Raw genomic sequence first — 20,466 nt, forward strand, 5'->3', positions numbered from 1 at the left:
ACATTTAGGTCTTTAATCCATTTTGAGTTTATTTTTGTGTATGGTGTTAGGAAGTGTTCTAGTTTCATTATTTTACATGTAGCTGTTGAGTTTTCCCAGCACCGCTTATTGAAGAGGCTGTCTTTTCTCCACTGTATATTCTTGCCTCCTTTATCAAAGATAAGGTGACCATATATGCATGGGTTTATCTCTGGCCTTTCTAGTCTAGCCTGTTCCATTAATTTGTATTTCTGTTTTTGTGCCCATAATCCAGTTTTAAAACATTTCCATCACACCAATAAGATCCTTTGTATTGGGCAGTTAATCTCTGTTGCAAGCCTTAGGCCACCGCTAAGCTACTTTCTGTCTTTAGATATTTGCCTTTTTTGGACGTTTCATATAAATGGAATCATACAAGATGTGGTCTTTTGTGTCTGATTTCTTTTACTTACATAACATTTTTGAGATTCATTTGTGTCGTAGCATGTGGTTCATTCCATTTTGTTGGTGAATACTGCTCCAGCTTCATATATTTTTGAGGCTCTGTTATGAGGGACTTCTATATTTTTGATTATGTTTTTCTAGTAAATTGACCCAAGTATTAGGAAATACCTTTTTTATTTCTCATAATTTTGTCTAAAATCTATTTTCTTATATTAAATAGCCCACTATATATGTATATTTACTCTTTACATAGTATATTTTTTTCCATCCATTTTTTTTCAGCTTATATTTAAAGTATAGCTCTTGTGGACAGTATGTAGCTGGTCTTGCTTTTTTAAAAAATTCAACTCAATTTTTGACTTTTACTTAAAAGTTTATTACATTAGTGTTTAAAATAATTATTGATATGGTTGGGTTTGAGGCTCCCATTTTATTATTTGTTTTCTATTTATTCCCCCAGAGCTTTTTGTTTCTCTATTCCTCCTTCTCTGCTTTTTTTTTTTTTTTTTTTTTTCTTTTTTTTTGTGGTACGCGGGCCTCTCACTGTTGTGGCCTCTCCCGTTGCGGAGCACAGGCTCCGGACACGCAGGCTCAGCGGCCATGGCTCACGGGCCTAGCCGCTCCGCGGCATGTGGGATCTTCCCGGACCGGGGCACGAACCCATGTCCCCTGCATCAGCAGGCAGACTCTGAACCACTGCGCCACCAGGGAAGCCCCTCCTTCTCTGCTTTTTAAATGTTTTTCCCTTTTTGGATTATTTGTGTATGTGTATATTACATTTAACAATTCCATTTTAATTTTCCTCTTAGTATATCTTTGTACGTTGTTTTTTAGTGGTTGCTCTGGAGGGTACAGTATATTCTCCACTCTTCACAGTCCCCTTACAATTAATAATGTTCCATTTCGCATAAAACATAGTTAACTTATAACTGTGTAGGTGCATATTCCTTCCACCCCTGACCTACCTTGTCCTTTATGCTATAGTTGCTACATGTATTACATTTATGTATATTATAACCCTCACAGGACAATGTCATAATTCCCATTTTTGATGCTCTTCACTTTTTCTTGAGGATCTGGATTTCCATCTGGTAGCTTTTCCCTTTGGTTTAAAGAATTTCCTGTAATCTTTCTTGTAGTGCAAGTCTGTTAATAATGAATTCTGTTCACTTTTATCTTCATTCTTGAAGGATATATTTATGGGATACAGGAATTCTGTTTTGATAGCTTTTTCTTTTAGCATACTAAAGATGTTCAGTGTCTTCTGGCCTCTGTAATTTTTGATGAGAGGCCAGCTTCCAACAGAATCATTCTCTTGTAATATGTCATTTTTTTAAAAAATTGTTTATTTATTTATTTTTTAGCCATGCCACACAGTTTGTGGGATCTCAGTTCCCCGACCAGGGATTGAACCCAGGCCACAGCAGTGAAAGCCTGGAATTCCAACCACTAGGACACCAGGGAGCTTGCTGTAATGTGTCATTTTTCTCTAGATGTTTTTAAGATTTGCTTTTTTACCTTTGGCTTTCAACAGTTTGACCTTGGCTGGCCTTCTTTGTATTTATCCTGCTTGGTGTTTGTTGAGTATCTTCAATTTATAAATGTATGTCTTTCACCAAATTTAGGGAATATTCAGCCATTATTTTTCAAATCGTTTTTCTGCCCTATTCTCTCTCCTCTCCATCTGGGACTCCAGTTATGTGTATGATATCTAACAGGTTTATTGGGTATCTGTTAATTTTTATTTCAATCTTTCTTTTTTTCCCTTTATTCTTCTCCTTGGATAATTTCCATTGTTCTGTCTTCAAGTCCACTGGTGTCTCGTCTCCTCTGTCATCTCCAGTTCTCTGTTAAAGTCCATCCAGTGTATTAATTTTTTAGTTCTGGAATTTCCATTTGATTCTTTTTTTGTTTGTTTCTATTTCTCTGCTGAGATGTCTTATTTTTTGGTTCACTGTGAATATATTTCACTTTATTGAAGATATTTATAAAAACTTCTTTAAAATCATTGTTTGTTACTTCCAACATCTGGGTCATCCCAGGATTGGTCTCAGTTGCCTCCTTTTATTTTAAGAATATCTTCCATTTTCCTGGTTCTTCACATATTGTAAGTTTGGATCATATCTAGGACATTGAGAATGTTCAGTTTGAGAGACTCTGGGTTCTGCTGTTTTTCTTCAATTAGTTTTGAGTTTCTTTAGTTTTAGCAGGTAGTTATCTTGGTTGGACTCATACTACAAACTGTTTCCTAGGCAGCAGTTTGACTCTTGGGTCATCCCTTTTGTCACCAGCCAAGTTGCTGTGAGTATACTCTGTGCATGTGTGTGGCTCAGGGGTCAGCCAGAGATGTGGGTAGACAGAGTTGGGGATACCTTCTCAGATTCCTTCCCTTCTTCTCAGTGGACATGGTTTCCCAGATTGGTTTTTCTGGCTCCTAGACCAGAAAGACTGCATTTTCCCCCATGGATCCCACTAAAGGCTGTGAAACCATGAACTCATTATTTGCAGCTCTTTCCTCCACGTGTGGACTCCCCATCTGCCTCCATTGCCTTCAGGTAGTTGCTGTTAGTTTATAGTTATTTGAGTTTATACTTTTCTGGAGGAGTGTTGGAAGGGCAGGATCTTAGTCATTACAGAAGCCAGTCTTTTGAACTTTCACTTTAGTAAGGGGGAAATAGACAATAAATGAATAAAAATAAAATATACATACAGACATACCTTGGAGATATTGTGGGTTTGGTTCCAGATCACTGCAATAAAGTGAATATCACAATGAAGCGAGTCACACAAATTTTTTGGTTTCCCAATACATATAAAAGTTATTTTTACACTATATTGTAGTCTCTTAAGTATGCAATAGTATTATGTCTAAAAAATGTACATACCTTAATTGAAAAATACTTAATGCTAAAAAGTGATAACCATCATTCAAACCTTCAGTGAGTCATAGTAGTAACATCAAAGATCACTGATTACAGATCACCATAAAGCATGATAATAATGAAGAAGGTTTTAAATATTGTGAAAATTACCAAAATGTGACACAGAAACACAAAGTGAGCAAATGCTGTTGCCAATAGACTTGCTCAACACAGGGTTGCCCCAAAACTTCAAACTGAAAGAAACACACTATCTGCCAAGTTCAGTAAAAGGAGGAATGCCTGTCATGTTAAGTAGTTGTATTGGTTATTTGTTGCTTTGTTACAAACGTCCCTAAAACTCTGAGACTTAAATCCACTCTGATTTTTTTACTATAGTTCATGCAACCATGGGTTGGCGGGGGGTCGCCTGATCCAACTGGCCTTGGCTGAGCCCGTACGTCTGCATTTCAGCTGTCTCACGTATGTGTCTGAGGCCGGTGGGGATGGTGCTCCTGTCTGGGCTTGGCTGGGGCACCTTAGTGAGAACAGCTGTCCTCTGTGGGTCTCTCATCTTTTCCTGGGAAGCAGTGGGCTAGCCTGGGTTACCTTTCTCATGGTGACGGTGGAAGTGCAGGAGAGCAGTCTCATGTTTCATTTAATATGATACTCACAATGTAGTAACCCATTCCCAACTTTTTGACCATTTTAGGCCATTTTAAATGTTTTTTTCAATCCTTGATTTGTTGAGTGCTTACTTCTTAAAGCACTTTACATGTATTATCTTATTTCATCCTTACAACAACCTTATGAAATAGATACTCTTACTGCTCCCACTTTACAGATGAGGAAAATGAGGTACAGAGAGGCTAAGTACCTTGCCTAGTGTCATCCACTTTATAAGTGGCAGAGACAGGATATGGAGTTGGGCAGTCTGCCAATACCCATTCTTGGGTATACTAATAAAAGTATAAAGGATTGTGTCCACATCTCTGACTATTGGAGTATTGGGTCATAGGATAGTTGTCTCACTTACAAGAGTATTATTTTTGTTTTGCTGCCAACTGACTGGGCACCTCAAAGTTCCTGCTGGGCTAGTTTGTCCCTCCCACTCCAAGACAGTGAAATGCCAGGGGAGCTAGTGAGCTGCTGGAAGTCAAGCACCACTCGGTGAGCTTTGATAAGTACAGACCCAGAATTGGTATGGTGTCAGCTGTGCAGGCCAAGAAACAGCCAGGGCTGGTGATGGGTGTGGCTGAGAGCAGTCCAGCCTGCTGGGCCCGTGTCAGCCCAGACTCCCGGCCAGCTCCAGGTCTGGGTGGTACCACAGATAGCATGGGCGTGTTCTACAAAGGACAACACTTCCTGGGCCAGAGGACAGCTCTGTGTGTGTGTGTGTGTGTGTGTGTGTGTGTGTGTGTGTGTGTGTGTGTGTGTGTGTGTGTGTGAGAGAGAGAGAGAGAGAGAGAGAGAGAGAGACCGACCCTCCAGCCCATAGCACATTTGACCCCCGGGCCCCCTCCCCACAGTTTGAATGACTAGGCACAGGAGGAAGGGAGTGATTTCAGGGGACTGGCAAGAAGTGCAGACAGCTGAATGGAGGGTGATCATCTGAGCAGTAGGTTTTTTAAGGCTCTTGTCCTTTTTCCATTTCCATTGTTATCATTCTGCCAGGCTGAACTATATGGATACCTGTTTGATATTTCCTGCTTTGAAACAGTGGGGGAAATGAATGGACAGGAAGAGAAATCTGGTTGAGTTTTAATTATGAAAAGCCTGACTCAAAGCTGGACACAGATAAGGTTAAATGGAGAATTTAGGATTTTCTCTTGTTTTGGATTGTTTTTCAAGGTAACCGGTAGCTAGAGAGTATACAGAGCCATACCTGACTTTTACTGCAGTTATGGTTTCTGGTTACCTGTAGGTGTTCAAAGTTTTATCTACTTGTCTATTATGTATTTTGCGCCTAATGCTTTTTTTTCTTTTTTTGCTCCAGGTTAGTAGCAAAGATGAAGATTTTCTTGACCTTTCTGTTGATGTGGAGCAGAACACATCTATCACCCACTGTCTAAGGTAACCTCATGAACTCTGACAGTGGTCTGAGCTCTTGATCAGGCTAGTAAGTACATGGGGGGGACATCTTTTGTTTCTTCAGGACATAATCTTCCTTTCTGTTAAACCAATATAATCCTATTATTTTCTATTTTTTCTTTCTTAAGAGAGATTAAAAATAAGTGTATGTGGTCTGGAGAAGAGTCCTGCTGAGGAGAGAGAGGATCAAGTGGAAGTCATTAGTCATTAAGTTTAAAAATAAGGTTTTGATCTTTAATACAGATGTGTGCTTTGGGCTCTCATCGGCCTCTCTCCCTCTCACACACAGAGACACACACAATCACAGAGTCACACAATTAAGTTAAAAAGTGCTACAGATGCCTACCATTACTTTCTTTTTCTAAGCTAATCTATTCTATTATTTAAAACATGGGAATTCCCTGGTGGTCCAGTGGTTAGGATTTGGAGCTTTCACTGCTGCGGCTGGGGTTCAATGCCTCGTCGGGGAACTAAGAATCCCGCAAGCTGTGCAGCATGGCCAAAAAAAAAAATTATGCACTTTTGAGCTGAGAACCAATGAGGGTATTACCTTTTCCTCCATCTTTCAGCATTGTATGGAGCTCACTTATGGAAAAAAACTTCCTCTTAATTAGGGTTGAGGAAAGGCAAGGAGCCCAGAGTATAAGAGCAACACATGCCCAGGATTACTGTAGCTATTGTGCATTGACTTGTGTGTTGAAAATGTGCTCAAAGTTGATATAGAGGCACAGTTCCCTTCTCCTGTCCTCACTGTCTTCTCCTCTTTTCGACAAGTGGTCATGAGCGCTTATAATTAGCCCAGCTCTGTTCTGGACACTGGAGGTCGAGGGTGAGCGGCAGGTATGCATCTCATGGCGCTTACAGTCTAGTGGGAGTCCGTGGACAGGAATCAGTGCTTTGAAGGACATTAAACACGTCTAGAGAGTGCCTGGTATTGGGGGTGCCGGTGTAGACCAGGTGGTCAGGTGGGCCTTCCCATTGCTTACGATACCTCAGCTCAGAGACGTTTTATTGTGTCACTACAAGGCTCTATTGATTTTTATTTTTTTGTTTATTTTTAAAAATTTATTTTAGGGCTTCCCTGGTGGCACAGTGGTTGAGAGTCTGCCTGCCGATGCAGGGGACACGGGTTCGTGCCCCGGTCCGGGAAGATCCCACATGCCGCGGAGCGTCTAGGCCCGTGAGCCATGGCCGCTGAGCCTGCGCGTCCGGAGCCTGTGCTCCACAACAGGAGAGCCTGCGTACGGCCAAAAAAAAAAAAAAAAAAAAATTTATTTTATTCAAGTATAGTTGATTTACAATGTTGTGTTAATTTCCGCTGTAGAGCAAGGTGATTCAGTTATACATATATATACATTCTTTTCCATTATGGTTTATCACAGGATATTGAATATAGTTCCCTGTGCTATATACAGTAAGACCTTGTTGTTTATCCAGTCTCTATATAGTAGTTTGCATCTGCTAATCCAAATGCCCAGTCCATCCCTCCCCACCTCCCCTCCCTCTTGGCAACCACAAGTCTGTTCTCTATGTCTGTGAGTCTGTTTCATAGATAAGTTCATTTGTGTCACATTTTAGATTCCACATATAAGTGATACCACATGGTATTTGTCTTTCTCTTTCAAGCCACTGTTGATCTTTATCAGTGGGAATTGTGTAACAGAATTGTTCTATCAGGAGTTCAGGTTACTTAGAACTCTTTAGACTAGATTAAAGAGACTTACTGTGGCGGTTTGGCTGTTAGAAAGTCGTTTTTCAGGGCAAAGCCACCAACTCCAACCTGGAAGAGCATCTTGGTCCATCTGAGCGTCATGTATTGTGTGAGCTGGGGGCTGATTACTCTCCAATTCCCAGGATTCTGAGCCTACCCTCACCCACTAGAGTTACTGCAGCACCTCCTGTTGGTCTGACGTTTCATCCCTTGTCTCCAAATGCCTTGGGTCCAGGTGTCTAGGATACATTTGTTACCTCTTTGTTTGCAAAGCATTTTGTGGGCCTGGATGGCCTTTTTTTCTTCTGAATGGTTCAGTTTATGGCATGGGCTCCTAATATTCTTGTGAAAAGCAGCCAGTTTTGATTTCCTCAGGGTTTTGTGTTCACAGGGAGTTGAAAAAGTTAAGGTGGTGCCAGCACTGGTCGTAGGTGAGGGGGTGGGAGGAAAGGTATTATTACTTGCCCATTTCTGCTTCTTTGAGAAGGGGAGTTAGTTTGGGAGGCTGACTGTTCCCCTCCCCTCTAAGAAATTCTGGGCTGTTCAAAAGGGCAGGTGGCAGTGACTATAGCTTTGAGACCAACCAGGTAAAGGGCTACCTTTAGTTAGTTATAATTCCAAACTTTGGGGAACCTTGTTATAAACAAATGTAACCCAGAATTATGTGTCCCCCCTCCTTTTCTTTTACTTGGAGAAATGTATATATTGGCGATGCATACCTGATGAAGGCAGGCTAGAGGCATGTGGAGGTGTTAAAGCAGGATGGGTGGGTACAGAATAGCCTCCGAATACCTTTTAAACGACATCAGATTCTCATCTGACTGTCCAGGCTGATATTCCTGAAGTGCCTGCCCCACCCCATCTTACATCCTTAAAGTAGACCTTGACTGACTTACCTAGACCTGCCCTCATATATGCCTAAGGTCTCACCTCCCCAACATAAAGAGACGTCTGCCAGGTGTTGCCATTCACCTCTGAGAGTTCTGTGATGGGGGTGGCAGCTTTCCAGCCTTTCCCAAAAGAACAAAGTGCAAGAGAAAGTTCCAGGGAATAAATGATGCCAGCTGATCCATTAGCTTTTTCTATTTGAGACAAAAGAGGAGGAATGATTATGATCTTTTTGGGCCCCTTTCATGGTTTAATTTGGTTTGCATTCTTGAGGGTTTCTTTTTCAAACTAGAATTATGAGTTTTCTTCTTTAACATCATGCCTGCATGTCTCTTCTGATGTGATATTTTATCATTTGTTTTGATTTTGAAAAAAGTTAAAAAATCAAGCTAACATTGTAGGATTTAAATGTAAGATCTCTGCCACCTCCTTCCTGAAGGGCTTTAGATGATCAATTACTTTTGTCCCAGAGAAATGATGATATAAATGGTGGTTAATTCAGGATACAGGTCTAGAGAAGGCACTAAAGCCATATTGTAGCTGAGCTATGATTCTAATATTTCACATCTCAGCACTGTGTCTTAGGCAGAGTGAGCCGTCTGTATCATAGGAGGATACTGAGAAAGTTTTTTTTTTTCTTTTAAAAAGTTCAGGGGGCTTTCCTGGTGGCGCAGTGGTTGGGAGTCCGCCTGCCGATGCAGGGGACACGGGTTCGTGCCCCGGTCCGGGAGGATCCCGCGTGCCGCGGAGCGGCTGGGCCCGTGAGCCATGGCCGCTGAGTCTGCGCGTCCGGAGCCTGTGCTCCGCAACGGGAGAGGCCACAACAGTGAGAGGCCTGCGTACAGCAAAAAAATAAAAATAAAATAAAAATTTCAGGGATGGCCTCAGGCAAAAACTTAAAATACGTGAAGTTTATCTTAATTATCCCCCCTATGTCCTTTTTGGTGTTTTTTGTCTTTTGCTTCAGGGCCTTACTCCCTCCCTGTGGTTCCTGCACAGAAACGTACCTTTCTCCTCAAAGTGCTCCATGTTCTGAAACCACTCTCCTCTTCCTGTGTCCTCCTGTCATTAAAAATTCCCATTCTCCCAGGGCCAGGGAGGTCAGCCTTTTAGTTCTCCCAACGCTCTATTTTTTAAATTACTCTATTTTTAAAGAAATGTCTTTTCTATTCATTTTGGAAACTTCCTCTAGGTGCTAAGTTTACACGCATCCCCATCACACATCCATTGCCATATGCTCATCTATTAGTTTCTGTTTCCCTCACTTATGTCTTGGTTTTGGTTATTATTTACATTTGGTGCTTGCTAATATCTGACATGTCTTTCTTTTGGATTTCTTTTTTTGACCTTCTTTAATACTCTAGTCAGTAGTTCTCAAACTTTGGTGCATATCAGAATCACCTGGGGAAGTTGGTAAAAAATTGAGGCCCAGGCCTTATTCGACTTTTGTGAGCATCTATTTCTAATTAATTTTTCTGGGTGGTTTTTTTTTTTTTTTTTTTTTTTTGTGGTATGCGGGCCTCCCTCTGTTGTGGCCTCTCCCGTTGCGGAGCACAGGCTCCGGACGCGCAGGCTCAGTGGCCATGGCTCACGGGCCCAGCCGCTCCGCGGCACATGGGATCCTCCCACACCGGGGCGTGAACCCGGCTCCCCTGCATCGGCAGGCGGACGCGCAACCACTGCGCCACCAGGGAAGCCCCTGTTGACTTCTTTAACTGTATAGAATACCTAGTTGTATTATATGAGGTCATGGCAGGAGAGAAATATAATTCTACACAAATGTATTTGTGTAGAATGTATTCTATATGTATTCTATACAAATGTATTTCTAGACTGACTAGTCTCTTTCACTGACCATCAGACTATTTCTATTTGGCTTTGTATTTCCGGTGAAGTTACACTTTCATATCCGCATGGTTACAATGCTTCAAATGCCCTGTACATCCTCAATATACCTGTAAATTCATTTATCTACATCATTCGGTGCCTACTGTGTACCATGCACCAAGCTAAGGAGTGAACCAGACAAATGCAACTCTTCCCACAATGTGGCATAAATATTATCTGGTAGAAGACAATCCTTAAATATTCACACCAGTAATTCATCACAGCTGTGTTTGGTGCTACAAAGTACAGCATAATACCCTTTGCAGATGAGAGGTCTCGTTTCCAGATCTGTTCACTTCTGCATACTCTGAGTGCACAGTCAATTTCCAATTCTCAATGAAAAATACCAGAAGGAACTTGGAGAATTATCTTCAGAGTATTTACAAGATGTCGTAGGCTAATGAGAGGAGTAGGAAAAAATAGTTAAAACAAAACCCTAAAATATTAGGCAACAAAATCCCATCAGCTCAATGTACTTGGAGACAGTCCTTTAAATTCTCAGGTCTATATCCTGAGCAAAGCCAGTCCCATGGCAGATGAGATCCCAAACAAGTTAAATAAGATCAAGAATGTGGCAGAAAGGCAACTCCAATGCAGGATCATTTTACCTTCTGAAAGGGAAAACCTGTTACTTTTTTTTTTTTTTTTTTTGTGGTATGCGGGCCTCCCTCTGTTGTGGCCTCTCCCGTTGCGGAGCACAGGCTCCGGACGCGCAGGCTCAGTGGCCATGGCTCACGGGCCCAGCCGCTCCGCGGCATGTGGGATCCTCCCAGACCGGGCGCGAACCCGGTTCCCCTGCATCGGCAGGCGGACGCGCAACCACTGTGCCACCAGGGAAGCCCCTTTCTGGGTGGTTTTGATACCACCAAAGTTTGAGAACCCCCACTCTAGATCTGTGCTACTCAAACAGGGGTCTGTGGGCTAGTGCCGCTGACATCACCTGGGATCTCATTAGTACGGCAGCATCTCAGGTCTCCTCCAAGAATGAGTGCATGACTCAGAGCCTGCGTCTTGACAAGATTTCCCGGTGCATGAGTGCATGTTAATATTTGCAAAGCACTGGGGACAGTGGCTCTCAGCCAACGCAGCATACTGGAACCACCTAGGGAGCTTTAAGAACAATAGTGCCTGGGTTCTACGTGGAGAGATTCGGTTGTAATTAGGCATGGGGGAGGGGGGGATTGAGATTGTTCTTAAAGCTCCCCAGGTGATTCGGATGAGCAGCTGGGTGAACCACTGCTGCAGATTCTAGAGCAAAGCTTCCCAGCTGGTGTGCCCCAGAAGATGGGTTACAGGGGTGTGTAGATCCCCTCAGCTTCTGGGAGGCTGGGCAGAGCCTGGAGCTGCCAGAGAAGCAGCCGCATCGGTGTACCCCAGCTCATTTCTACGTAGCACCATTATTTTATGTGGGTCATGACATGAAAAATATTGGGAAGCCTAGCTTGAGAATTCTTTTAAATTCAATTTTTTAGCTATTGTGTTGAGTGAAAAGTTAAGATTTTAATTAAAAATGTATCAAACATAGACATTAAACATGGACATGGTAGCTATCTTTACAACCTATAGCCATCTTACCCAGGAACATAGTCTTTCTCCATTTTTTTCAAGTTTTCTTGTATACATTTCCATTAGGTTTCATAGTTTCCGTTTAAAGGTATGTGTTTCATATTAGATTTGTTCCCAGAGTGTATTTTTAAAAAGTGTTTCATTGCCACTTTGACTCTTTCTAAAGAAATAGAAAGAGTTTTGTGCTTTGCCAGTAACCTCTCCTCTGTGCATTGATGTAATTTATCCCAGGTGTCAAAAAGACCTCTCTACTCTCTCCTCCTCTCTTTGATTTTCTCATTGAAAAGTTTCCTCAACCTTTGTTGCCTGCTTTTGTTCCCACAACTGTATAGCGTCACCTGACAGATCTGCTCTGCCTCAGTGTCTTGCCGGGGCCACTCTGTTTCCCTAACTTAGCCGCATTTTCCAATTCTCAACTCACAGATGCTCCAGAAGCATCACCCTGTCTCTCCTGTGTCATTGAGCTTCCAGCCTGCTAGGGCTGGGCAGGATGGTGGTTATTTGTGAATCAGGTCTTCACATTAGGTACCAACTTCTGCTATATTTCTACATAGTGGGTCTACAAAAACTTCTGTTTTTTTGGCGGGGGTGGGGCAATAAGAGAGAGTAGAAAGTGTTTAATTCCTTATTTGTTGTTGTGCTTGCCTTAGTTATTCTGATTCTTTAGTTGGATAAAGAGATTTGTCTGTGGTAGACATTCCAAAAATGTGAATCTCCACCGTCACCCGGGCTCATCCGCCCCTTCTCCTTGGTTGTTCCATTCCACCCCAATAAACCGTGTGTGCGCCAGGAAGAGATTTCACGTCAGTTACTCCATGAAGAGCTGGCTGGTATGCATTCAGCTAAGTTTGAGTCTGTGTTAGGCACCAAGCACTTGAAATCTGAGGGTTGAGTGTAATTGCCTTCTAAATTGTTTCCTTGCTTTTCGACCCCCTCCAGTCCTTCCTCCAGAGTGCTGCCAGAAGTGATCCAAAAAGCACTGTCTGATGCTGTCGCCCCTGCAGAGACCAGTTAGAGAGCCACACGGTCCACACAGCTTCTAAGAAGAGTGCTCTGTACCTTGCATTCATGCCTTTGGGCCTCAGCCTTCACTCTGTCTGGGACCCTGGACTCTCATTCCCCTGGCTCACTTTCCCTTTTTGCGAACCTGACTCAGATATCACCCCTTGGGGAAACGTCCTGAATAATCCCAGTTCATTTCTCTGTCCTCTGTGCTTTCCCCTGGACTTTATACACACGATTCTCTCTTTGTTCCTTTGTTCAGCCAACACACATTATTGAGGGCCGTCATGGGTTGGGCCTGTTCTTAGTGCTGGGGTTCTAGCAGTGAGTGAGACAGACAGGGTCACTGCCCACACAGAGGGGAGGTGGGTGATCCAACGAATAGGAGGATGCTTCAGATAGTGATAAGTGCTCAGAAGAAAACAAGACAGCAGTAGAGTAGGGGCTGGATGGGTTTGGAGAGAGTGGCTGGGGAAGTCCTCTCCAAAGAGGTGACATTTAGGCTGAGCTCTGAGCAGTGAGCAGGGCCAGCCATGGAAGCATCTGGAAAGAAGCTGTCAGTGCAGGGGAAATAGCAGCAGCAAATGCCCCGAGGCAGGGAGAGCGTGGCACTCTGGAGCTACACAGAAGGCCAGCCGGCGGGGCTGGAGCAGAGTGAAGGAGATGGGGTGGGGCGGGAGGCGGGTCAGAAGAGCAGCCAGGACTCTGAAGACAGACGGTCTGTTGGCCATGGTAAGAAATTTTGGATTTTATTCCTGATTGCACCGAGAAACTATTGGAGGATTTTAGGCAGGGGAGTCAATCGTGTGAAATGATTTGTTTAGCCTGCAGTGAACACTAAGTGTTGCGAGTGGCTTCTTGCATGTGTCTCTGGTAGACCGTGAGCTGTGTGAGGGCAGGCGTTCTCTGCGGATCCCCAGCACCTAGCCCAGGGTACTGTCAGTAGCCACTGGGGAATTTAATGAATGAACAACCTATGTTTTCTCTTGATAAGCTCTGTTTAAGTGGTTGAGTCATTAACACCATGTAAATAACGTTTTCTGTTTAATAAATCTGATCATTCTGGTGCCAGGACACTCCCTATGAATAAGAAAATGTCATGAACTTTTTCAAGACTCTGGGGTATTATGATATTCTTGAATGTTCTATTCAGCCTTTGAAGCAGTACCACAGGAATGTTAAGTAGAATCTCAGTGACCAGAGAAGAATGAAAAGCCATGACATTTAAAGAATGAAAACTATAGGTAGTACAGTAAAACCTCATGATAAGGTGAATACAGATATAACACCCCAGTGGCATTTGTTCTCAGGAGGCAGGCTGAAGTTATCTTCTGGCGTGTGGGGAGGTGGGGAGCAGGGGGTTGGTAGACATCTCCTGAGTATTTGGGACTTTCTTAGTTCAATATAGGGGCCATTGAATGTGCTTTAAATTTTATTATCTTTACTTTTGTGCTCTTTGAAAATATAGACCACCTGAGACAGACCATTTTTCATTAACCACGTAATAATGACACCTTGCATTTTGTGTGACTGACATTTTTGGACTCGACTTTCACTGAAATGGTTGGCTTTTACTAGAGTTAGTATTTTTCCATTGTAATTTTATTTCCAATTTACAGGTACTCTCTGTTAAACCCTGAGTTTTTTTTCTGAATCAGTTAGAAATCCTAATTTAGATCTATCTGTGTCCCATTAAATAAAGCTATACTTGAAAATCTCTCGTGGTGAAATCATAACCCAGCCCAGTGAACATGCTCTAATGCGTCATAGCACCTGCTTCTAAGAAAGATCTTTTCTCATTACTTCTTTCCCCACATTCACTTAAAAATTACCCTACAGGTAATAGGGGGTTTAAAACTTGGTAAACTGAGTGCATTTTGGACTTCTTTTAAGTTGAAAATATTTTTCTCTGCAGAGACTTCAGCAACACAGAAACACTGTGTAGTGAACAGAAGTATTATTGTGAAACGTGTTGCAGCAAACAGGAAGCCCAGAAAAGGTACGTAAAGGGTTTAGCTCGGGGGGTGGCTTTGTGTCGTCAGAAGGAACCAGACGGTGGAGCCCGACAGATCTGATTCTTGAATCCCAGTTCCATGGGCTTGTAGCCAGGTAGCTTTGGAGAAGTCAGTTACCTTCCTCACTGGTAAAATAGGATAAGAACGCCCACCTGGGGAAGTTTCCCTTTCGTCTGATTGTTTGTTCATCTGTTTGTTCATTCGTTCATTCAATGTGCCAGATACTCATGCTGGGTAAACAAGTGGTGAGCAAGTATAAGCACTCTCCTCTTGGGATTAAAGGCAAATTATAAAATGGATTTAGCATAGTACATAACACATAGTGGTCACCTGATAATATTGTTAGTGTTGCCTAAATGTTGGAACTTCTTATTTAGAAGGCAGGCAAAAATAAAGAAAGAAAGAATTTAATAAGGAATCATGAGGAAATCAACAATATCAGTTTGTGGATAGGTGATAAGAAAGTTATCATATTCTGAGTTGATACAGGACCCAGAGTTGCCCATCTTTTTACCAGCACCAGCCAGTTCCAGCTCTTGGGCAATGTGAAATAGCCAGTCCTTCCCTGTGTTCTGTCCCCAGAAGCCAAGAAACTTGACTTTTTAATTATCCTGTGAAACCTTACTGTGAGTTACGTTTACCCTGCCCATGGTTGTGGTATATTCAGGGTAACTCACAGATGCCCATTCCTGCCACCTAAACCCCTCAGGGGTCTAGAGCTGCGGTCGAAATAGTTCCTCTGCCCAGTCTCCCAGCCCTCCATCCTCAGACACGCACATCTTTTCTTGGTGCATCAAAACTTAAGAAAGGTTAGTCACTGTGGTGGCAGGCAGGAGTTAACACTTGCTAGTGGTCGAGGAACTCACCTCTGCTCCCACCCATGTAATCTAGGTCTTCCTATGGGGCATGACGGTGTTTTCTGTTTAGCCCTGGAGGTTTATACATTAAAATGTCACGTTCCTGAAAAATAATAGGGTTCACTATAAATCTTAATGTTTCTGCTGATGTTGTTATTTTGCTTATTTTTATGAACAGGGTTTTTACTCCATAGATAGATTTCTGAGTAATATTCTCTTAAAATTTGTCCTTTACAAATAATATGCATTGAAAATGTGCACAAGTTGAACGGCATTTACACTGATTCAGGACATTCATAGAGGGGGGTCCTGGAAGGCAACCAGAAAATCCTCTATTCTAGCGGAGTTATCCACGTAAACTGTGGTCTTTGTGACTTCCGACCGAGGAATATTAATGGTCATCTAGTGAAAAAAGCTTTCCATGTTTATGTAAGTTGGCGAAATGCTGCATCAAACACAAAAGAAAGTCCTTTTCTGCAGGATTTCTCAAATCCCTCAGTATGCTAATGTGCGAGGAGGAACTTCAGAATAGAAGGGAGCATTGTGCAGACTTGGCCCCAGAAACCCCACATCCGTTAACATCTCCAGGGCTCTCATGAGCCTGTTTGGGTAAATGTAGCCCTAAGCCAACCCTTGCGTTTACAAGCGAGGAACCTGAGAGCCAGAGAAGGGAAATCACTTGCCCAGAAGCACAGGCGTAGGGAGGGAGAGTGGGCCCAGCATGCCTGGTTATCTGATGGCCCGCAGTGGGCAGTATCTGAGGCATCCCTGCTGCTCGGGCCTCAGAACCTGTGCGTCCAGACTGCACCTTTCCGCTTGTCCTCTCCCCAGCCTCCTTCTCTCAGAAACTCTCCCCCTCGTCTCCATTATCTCAGGGTGAGGGGGTTTGTCCAAACACCGTTCTCCCTGGGACGCAGAGGGCAGTGATGCAGAGCAATTGCACATATTTTCATTGGTACGAAAGTTCTGGGATGTCTCCTTTGACCAAACACAGACACCGCCCCCCCCCCCCCCCCCCCCCCCCCTTTCTCTGCTGTCTTCCTTTGACCAAACACAGACACCGCCCCCCCCCCGCCCCCCACTGCGCTTTTCTCTGCTGGCTAGGCTCCAGCTAGCCGAGCCTGTAGAAGTCAGCTCTACATAAGCGAGCATCCTTTTATTCTTGCGAGTGGTTTGGCCGTTTGCTGGTTTGAAGTTGTTTGGACCCCTCCTGCTCTCCATCTGTGCAGGCGGCGGTGTATTCTCTTCCTCTCATGGGGGTTGGCTACCACTGATCTTCTACGTCATGGTTTCTTAGGATGAGAGTCAAAAAGCTGCCCATGATTTTGGCCCTGCACCTCAAGCGATTCAAGTACATGGAGCAGCTCCACAGGTACACCAAGCTGTCTTACCGGGTGGTCTTCCCCCTGGAACTGCGGCTCTTCAACACCTCCAGCGACGCGGTGAACCTGGACCGCATGTACGACCTGGTTGCGGTGGTGGTCCACTGCGGCAGGTGAGGGCAGGTGGGGAGCGTGGCGTGGGAGAAGCGGGAGGGCTGTCCCTGGGCGAGGTGGACCCCGCCGCAGCCTTCCCGGCTGGTGAGACTCAGCGGTAATGGTGCTTTGGGGAGTCTCCTCCAAGCTCTGGTTTATCTGTCACCTCAAAATGAACCTCAACGTACATACATAAAATAAGATAATAAAAAAATACATTTAAAAAGTAAAAAATAAAACAATTGCGTTATAATAAAAAATAAACGTTCTCTCATAAGGGAAGTACTAAGTCTCCGTTGGATATAAATGACGCTTATGGAGTTTGAAATCACACGGAGAAAGAAATGTTTATGCTATGATTTTAATTAAGAAACCAGGTTACACGTATAGTATGATCTCAGAAGTGGTTTAAGATGTGTGAATAAAGACTGGAAGCAGTAGATTGAATTTAAAAATGTTTTGGCATTTTGAATGATTAAGATGTACTCTTAACAAATATTCTTTATGCAGTTTTTAGTCTTTCCCCAATATTCTATAATAGGTACATAATCAGAAGAAAAGAGGGAGTAAGAGAGAAGGCCCCTCGATGTAGAGAAGCAAAGTGTATTTGCTGGAAGTCTTTTGAGGAAGTATTTTTTTATTCCGTAATTTGGTGTAAGCCTGGAAAAGTCTGCCAAAAATTCACCTGTTTGCTATCCTTTGCTCGGCTGGGACGGGTTTGTGTCCCCTCCCTGGGATCGGCATGCCGTCACCCTTATAGGTTTCCGATTAGGGCCTGTCACAGAGCAGGTGTCTTTTCCTCTCCATTCTCCTGGATTGGGTTGTGGTGAACAGACCATTACCAAGAGGATGCGTGGTTCCATGTGGAGGGATGGTTGGATTGATTTCTTGCCCTGTACTGAGTGGATGGTATCAGAAACAGTGACTTCACATCTGAAGCACCTCATGTTTTGTCCCATGCAGAGTAACTTTAAGTCACAGGTTATTGCCTTACGTTCTCAGAAAGTTGTATTTGTTGGTCAGTTATAAGCCATCTTTCTGTTTCCCCTGAAGAATACTTCTAACAGTGAATTCTTTTAAAGAACATAGGGGTTCAGCGATCTGGAAACTAGCCATGAACACTGGGTTGGGAGGAGGTCTTGGGGGCAGGCAGAGCCTGGTACCTGGAGGGTCTCTGGTGGCCGAGGTGGGCAGTGTGGACAGGAGGTGGAGAAGCAAAAGCAGTCAGGTGTGTGGGGTGTGCAGGGGTTTTCAGTATGGATCTCTGTGGGTGCTGACTCTAGTCCCTGGGGACGCTGGTGAGGACAAGGCAGAGACCCACTTATGAGAACTGGGGGACAAGTAGGAGGTTGGGTTCTAGAATAGTCAGTCTCTGTAACTGGGGCACAAGGTCAGAGCAGCCCTGGCAGCAAGGCTGAGCTGGTGCCGAGTCACGCATGCTACTCGTTTAATGAGGATTCTCTAAATTCCTCCCCACTGGAGGTGGAATTGTTCTCATACATGGAGCAGGTGGCTTCTGGCCGTGGGCTCTGGAAAGCTCTGAGGTTAGGGAGCTCAGCCCTCCCTTCTTGTTCCAGGACCCCCTGGCCCACAGTTGCCCCAGGTGTGCAGCCTCATTCAGTGATTTCCCCTGCAAGCATTTTTAAACCCTTGTTTCCTGGGTTGCGTAGCAAGATCTGAAGTTATAGCAGTGAAAAGGACACACAGGGGCCCTACCCTCATGAAGCTGAGCATTTCGTGGGAAAGACAGATAGTTAATAAGTAAACGCACCAGGCTGCTACCACCAAAACCAAACCACTGCAAAATCACTTTATGATTTTGATTAGTGCTATGAGGAACGATCAGGGCAATGACAGAGAGCAACGGAGGCACCTCTTTAGGGAAGGTGGTCGGCAAAGATTTATCTACTGAGATGACATTTGAGCTGAGGCCTAAGGAATAAAAAGAGCCAAGAAGGCAAACATGGGTGAAGACCATTTCAGGCAAGCTCCAGTGGGCACAGAACCAAGGTGGGAACGGTGATGTGTATGAAAACAGAGGAGGCCTGTGGGCTGGAGCTCGGAGGGAGGGGAGAGAGTGGCCTGACAAAGGTGGGAACAGACCCTTTGGGGCATGTTGTATTTAAAGAAAACAAACTAAGGCAAATTCAGCCTTCCAATTTTGATGGTGCATTGAAAAAACAAAACAACTCTAGATTTAGAGTTAAAAATTCCCTCCGTTGTACAGATCCAGCTACATAGTAGCAGCTGTTTGGTTGTTCTTTCTGCTTTGTGTAATGTATCTTTTTGTTTTCGTGCTTGTTATTATACATTTTAGTGTCACATCTTTCTAAAACTTGAACCAGATCACGTCATTCCTCAAAATTCCCCAGTGTCTTCCTGGCTCACTCACAGCAGAGTCCAGAATCTTAGCCGCGATAGCCCATTCCCGTCCCTCCTTCACCCCGGGCTCACTGGGCTCTGGCTGCCTTGCTGTTGGGTGAACACGCCAAGAACTATTCCCACCCACCCCTACGCCTCCCCCAGACCTTTGCACTTGCTCTTTCCCATTCCCGACACTTCCATCACGTGGTCACATAGCTTCTCTCTTTCTCTGTCTCTCTGTCTCTCTCTCTCATGTACACACACACACACACACACACACACACACACCCCTTCCCTTCCTACAGGGAGATCCCTTATGCTCAAATGTCCTGTCATCAGAGAGGCGTTCTTTCACCGCGTTATATCAAATAGCGCCTTCCCTCTATCGCTCACCATCCCGTTGCTCCGCTATATTCTTCACGGCACTTACCACCAATTGAACTATATTTGTATTTTAGTTTGTTTATTACCTCTCCAACCCCCATCTCAAGAAAGTGGGGACTTTGTTTCATTCACTGCTTTTTAGCCCGACAGCCAGAATGGGTCTGGCACCTAGTGGGTGTACCATAATTATGTGTTAATATTTGTTGAATTTGAATGTCTGTTTCCCCCAGCAGATTACGAGTCCTTAGAAGACTAAGATGAGGTTTTTCTCATCTTTTTCTTATGCCCAGCACAGCTCCGGCCCCTGGGTGTCCCTCCGTGAGCTGTGGCCAAAGGAATGTGGAAATAGGCATATATACCAAGTTCTCTGTCCTGAAGATAGAGGGGGTTTTTTTCCTAGTAAATCACTGCATGTAGAGAGCTACATAGAGTTTTATGGAGAAATAAATGTTAACTTGGTGACTTTCTTTGTCTGTTCTTTTCCAGTGGTCCTAATCGTGGGCATTATATTACTATTGTGAAAAGTCATGGCTTCTGGCTTTTGTTTGATGATGACATTGTAGAGGTTGGTATGCAGATGATTGTATCAGAGAGAAGTGGGGCAGAGACGGTGTTTTGGGATGTGTGTGTGTGGACGTTTTCTAAAGTAGGCCTGTTTTCCCATAATCTGACTTGAAAACAACTTACATTTCTCTCAAAACTAAATTCCTCTGCTCCCCACTCTCTCTGGAAGGGGACAAGGGGTGTGATTGTGGACTTATCAGTGCTGTGTTCTTGTTAACTGATTAGCCGTAGACATGGGATCTCTTTGCCACCCACGTGTAAGTCCTGTTTCCTACCGTGACGAAAGCCCTATCTGGGACCAAATAATAAACTTCAAAGTTCTTTTTTTTTTTTTTTTTTTTTTTTTTTTGTGGTATGCCGCCCTCCCTCTGTTGCGGCCTC

General features: G+C 43.8%; 1 protein-coding gene across 2 annotated transcripts in view; it reads left to right on the forward strand.

Moving 5' to 3' along the window:
• USP46 (ubiquitin specific peptidase 46) overlaps positions 1-20,466 on the forward strand; it is a 69,393-nt gene that overhangs the window by 46,080 nt on the left and 2,847 nt on the right. Inside the window, exons 5-8 of one of the 2 annotated variants that reach the window (XM_024131929.3) lie at positions 5,278-5,354; positions 14,342-14,425; positions 16,596-16,793; positions 20,008-20,374. In XM_024131929.3, coding sequence (XP_023987697.1) covers positions 5,278-5,354; positions 14,342-14,425; positions 16,596-16,793; positions 20,008-20,197 — 549 coding nt within the window. In that variant the 3' untranslated portion in view covers positions 20,198-20,374. Of the gene's footprint in view, positions 1-5,277; positions 5,355-14,341; positions 14,426-16,595; positions 16,794-20,007; positions 20,375-20,466 lie in introns of those variants that run through there. The other variant, XM_024131930.3, reaches the window with a different exon arrangement.

The sequence above is a fragment of the Physeter macrocephalus genome, chromosome 7 (assembly GCF_002837175.3).
Source record: "Physeter macrocephalus isolate SW-GA chromosome 7, ASM283717v5, whole genome shotgun sequence".
NCBI lineage: Eukaryota > Metazoa > Chordata > Mammalia > Artiodactyla > Physeteridae > Physeter > Physeter macrocephalus.